The sequence below is a fragment of the Danio aesculapii genome, chromosome 21 (genome assembly GCF_903798145.1).
Source record: "Danio aesculapii chromosome 21, fDanAes4.1, whole genome shotgun sequence".
Taxonomy (NCBI): Eukaryota; Metazoa; Chordata; class Actinopteri; order Cypriniformes; family Danionidae; genus Danio; species Danio aesculapii.
The window spans coordinates 29,470,597-29,475,467 of record NC_079455.1 but is presented as its reverse complement, the minus strand read 5'-3'; the positions used below and the strand labels follow the sequence as shown (position 1 = coordinate 29,475,467).

Here is a 4,871-nt window from a genome sequence, read left to right as displayed (position 1 = left end):
TTTTCAAAAGGTACACATTTGTACTTAAAGGGTCCATACCTCAAAATTATATATATTAGTACCTAAAAATTTTAAGAGGAACACTTTTGTACTTTTTAGGTACTAATACGCACCCTTGAGGTATTAATATGGACCTTTAAGGTACAAATTTGTACCTTTTGAAAAGGTACCACCCCAGTGACAGCTCGCGTACCTTTATTTCTGAGAGTTCAGATTTATTAAACAGATATATTTATTAAAATAATATTTTAGTCACTAAACATATTTAGAAATTGAAAGATAATACAATTAAATTCAAGCAAAATATTGCAAAAAAAAAAAACAAAACAAAAAAACATTACAACCTACAAAGTTTCAACAATTTTTTTTCAACATTTGTTTGCTAGATGTTAGATAAGCTCTAGATTTGGCTTCAGTACTGACTAATCTAATGTATATAATACAAATATAATATTGTATAGCTTCCTATTAAAAATATAAATTTAAAAGATAGATTTGTGATGGTGTACTTATATATGCTGAGCACTGTATATATTGTTCAACTATATTAGCTACAATTTTAGATATGCTATCACTTATGGTCATTTAACAACATATATATCATTATATATCATTAAATGTAATAATAATGGAATGTATTTTATATTTGTGACATCCAAATATGCACTTGTATGAAATGTGTGTATTAGATTTTTACATGGAAGTCTCAACGGACTCGACAAAACCGCACATTGCAGCCAAAAATGTAATAAGTTGAAGAAAGCCATAGAAAATACAGAAATTCCACAGAAATCGGTCAAATTTTACCAGTATTAATTAATCTGTTGATGTTGTGGAGAGATGCTGTGAAGGCTGTGCAGGAAACTATATAACTCAGCTTCAAGAAGCAGGGATTGGGTTACTTGTAAGGTGCACTTTCTCAACTAACCCACCCACATTTAAAGACAGATAACAGCTATAGCTTCATTAGAGATTACACTCTATACAATACTGTGACTTCTAAAAATGACTTTGAATACGAATTATGACAGATCTTTCAGTTTTTGGTGTATTCTCCTCTTTAATGTTTTGTTTTGTGTACGTTTTTGTTACGTTTTGTCAGTGTGTGACATTTTTGTCAATGTTTTGCACTAAATGAAGCAAACATAAAAAATAAGCACTGTACATTTAGTCTTTACAAACATTGCCGAAACATTGATATTAGTTAATACACTTTTAAGATGTTTTATAAGAGCATACGTACAACTCATTCATTCATCTTTATTTCCAGGGCTTTACATTAACACCCGCCAAATGTGGCAGACAACCACTCTCACTAGCCACTTTGGCTGGTAGAAGATAATTTTTAAATTATAGTTATCTTAAAAGCAGGGTTCGACAATAAAGATGGCTCAATATGCGTGCGAATGTCATCTTTGAATCGAGAAGCAGCATGACCGACTAAAATAGCGTTCGCGCGAGGAAAAGCAAGCAGGTGAAAACCTAATAAGAGGATGATCACTCGCGCGCACATGTGATGTGATGTGCGCGACTGTTTAAAAAGCATGCGCGCTCCCGTTTCCTGGCGCGAAGCAGCAGTGCCTGGAAGCGCAACTGCAGCGGTCGGTTCTCTTTGAAATAGACTGGACATAAAGTAATGCTTGTGCAGCCACAACCCTGCTGCTACCAAAAGCTCAGGATGTTTTTAAAATATGTAATTTTGTAAGCAGCAGTGGTTACCGGTTTTGTTTTAACTATTCTTTGAACAGAACAGATTATGGACCTAACTTTACCCGTGCGCGCTATCATCCTTCCATTATCACTCACGGTATGTTTTTCACCAGCTTTCTTTTGCTTATAGCTATTTTTGTTATTATTGTTTAATTATCATTTTTACAATAACATTGCTTTAATAGGAGATTAACTCCCCATGTTTGTGTAGTTAACTAGTGATCTGAGAGACATTTCGCCTGGACAGACTATGCTACTGTGCATAGATACATGGCAATAATTATTTTTTTGAAATGTAATTTTTTTTTAAAGAAAGGTTTTGTTGAATAAAAAGAGCATGTATACAGCTATATTTTTGCATGTTTTAACATATTGTTTAAAAAGTGTGGCTAAGAAATAATTATTTGTTTTATTTTTGGTGTGGTCAGAGATAAATTTGGTAAATCCTTAGTGTTGAGCCCTGAAAAGTCCTGTCAAATAAAAACGAATTGCAATTCGACACTATGAAACCACAACCCATTTGCTCATGCACATTAAGCAGGTTCCTACACACAAAAACGTGAAATGAATGAGTAGGCATGTGGACATAACACAAAGTCTAAATCAAATAATTTTAGCATGCCAAAGTGAAACTTCTGCATATAAAATATATTTTCCCAACAGCAAAATTGTGGCTAGTGAAAATGACAAGTAATGTTGCACTGTAAACCCCAACAGTCAACTTTATCAAATGAAATGAGTGTAGTTAACTCAAAATTAACTGAAAGTTAATTCTACTCATTTGAAAAGAGTTTTGAAAAACTACTCTTGAAGGTAATGAGTTAATTAAATACCTCATTATTTCAACTTCAATGGAGTAAGTTCACAGTACTCGGATAGATTCGTTTTCTTTAACTCAAATGGTTTGTAGCAATCGGTTTCCTCAAACGGTTTGAGTTGCCTTAACTAATTGAGTTTTACAGTGTGGAAAACTACTAGCCACAGTGGCTGGTGATCAAAAAAGTTCATATCAAGCCCTTTTTATTTCTATAGTGCTTTTACAATGTAGATTGTGTCAAAGCAGCTTAACATAGAAATTCCAGTAAAATGAAATTGTGTCAGTGGAGTTTTCAGAGTCTAAGTTTTAGTTCAGTTGTGTCTCATTAAACTAAGTTAATCATCTTCTAACTTAATGTTATAAGTTACGCAAACTGTTTTAAGTCAGATTAACATAATATAAGTTCAATGGACTCATAACGTTAATTTGATTCAGCTTAAAAAATTAAGGCAACCTGTATTTTTTTACAGTGCTGTGAAATATGATTTTATTGTATGTTGAGAACATTTGCATGATTTGTAACATGAGTCTTTATTTCTCCCTACAGGATGAAAACATTGTGGCTTCACCTCAAATTTAAAAAAGTCATATTTTTTGTCGGTTTTACATTGGCATTGCTGATTTGTTGTTTCACAATCAGTTTTTTAAAAGTAAAGGGAGTTCAAAATGGAGGAAAAAGAGCGAAAAAGGAAATATCTGAGATGCCATGGTTGACAGTAAAATATGGCATTAACTGCACTAGAATTTATGAAATGGAACCAGTGGAAGTGGCCAAAACCTTAGTCATCCGCAAGCAAAAAATCTACGTAGAACAAACGGATGAAACTATTGTGAATGCCACTTCTGATTGTGATCAGTTTGTCTCCTCAATGGGATATGATGCCATTCAGGTCACTGAGGCTGAGCGTGAATTTCCTCTTGCTTACTCTTTAGTTGTTCATCGAAATGCTGCTCTTGTGGAAAGACTCCTGAGGGCCGTTTATGTGCCGCATAACATCTACTGCATACATTATGATCGAAAGTCCTCTTCTGACTTTATATCAGCAATGAATGGTCTGGCGTATTGCATCCCAAACGTCTTCATTGCCTCAAAACTGGAGAGAGTTCAGTATGCAGGAATCTCACGACTCAGAGCGGATCTGAATTGTCTGTCAGACCTCCTTGACTCTAAAGTCAAATGGAAGTACGTCATCAACCTGTGCGGTCAAGATTTCCCACTGCGGACAAACGCTGAGCTGGTGTCGGATCTGAAGGTGCTTAAAGGCAGGAACATGGTGGAAAGCAAGTGGCCTGGAGGAAAGAAAAACCGCTGGAGGGTTCATCATCTGCTGAAAAATGAAAAATTTGAGTTCTACAACACACCTGTCTCCACTTCAGATAAGAAACCTCCACCCCCTTATGACATAGAGATGTTTGTAGGCAGCGCTTACTTTACTCTCTCATGGGAGTTTGTGTATTTTGTTCACTGGAGTTACTTAGCCAGGAATTTCTTGGCTTGGTCTGAGGATACATACTCACCTGATGAACATTTCTGGGCGACTCTGGTTCGTGTGCCTGGGGTGCCTGGTGAGGTGCCGAGATCTGAGGCGGATATCTCAGAACTGATCAGTAAAACTCGTCTGGTGAAGTGGTCTGCTTTGAAGGAAGACTTTACCCTAGATGCACTGGAGTCCACGTGCGAAAAATATGTATTTATGGTGCTGCTGAGCTCAGATGGCTCTTAAATTATGGCCACTGGTTTGCTAATAAAGTGGATCCAAAAGTGGATCCTGTTCTTATTGAATGTTTAGAAGAAAAACTTGCAGAAAAACGGCGAAGTTTTCATAAAAAAGTATAATGGATGTTTTTCTCATCCTGGTGATGGACTGGTTGTGTAAATTGTTCTTTGTCGCCCCCTGCTGTCTACAATAGAATAAAGCAGATAATTTTCTGATCCAGTGTCATGATCTGGTGCAACCAATAAAAATAAAATAGAATGATACAAAATTAAAATAAATTGAATTACATTCTTAAAGCACAACATAATCTGAAACAAAACCAGGAGAACTTATTTAGGAATGCTCTTATAAGAAATAACTTTATTTGTGGCCACATGGATGCAATTAACAGTAGTATGTGATACTACAAACATAGTATGGTGAAACAAAAAAGCAGCCATTTTCTGTTCCCTAATTTGTTTATTGCACACATGAAATTCCAAGTAGATCTTTTGCATATTGTAATAAAAAAAAAAAACAAAAAAAAAAACAGAGGCACTTTACATGAAAAGTTTATATCCTGCTACACTGTAAAAAAGCCTCAACTTACAATTTTAAGGCAAACTTTACAAACTCAACAAACTTTA

At 35.1% G+C, this 4,871-nt stretch overlaps 1 protein-coding gene across 1 annotated transcript; it reads left to right on the top strand.

The window, feature by feature from the left end:
- The first annotated feature begins 1,667 nt into the window (after positions 1–1,667).
- LOC130215241 (beta-1,3-galactosyl-O-glycosyl-glycoprotein beta-1,6-N-acetylglucosaminyltransferase 4) lies at positions 1,668–4,346 on the top strand. The gene is made up of 2 exons (XM_056447157.1): positions 1,668–1,807; positions 3,075–4,346. Exon 2 carries the CDS (start codon positions 3,076–3,078, stop codon positions 4,249–4,251), a length of 1,176 nt encoding a protein of 391 aa, XP_056303132.1. The 5' UTR covers positions 1,668–1,807; position 3,075; the 3' UTR covers positions 4,252–4,346.
- Positions 4,347–4,871: the final 525 nt, after the last annotated feature.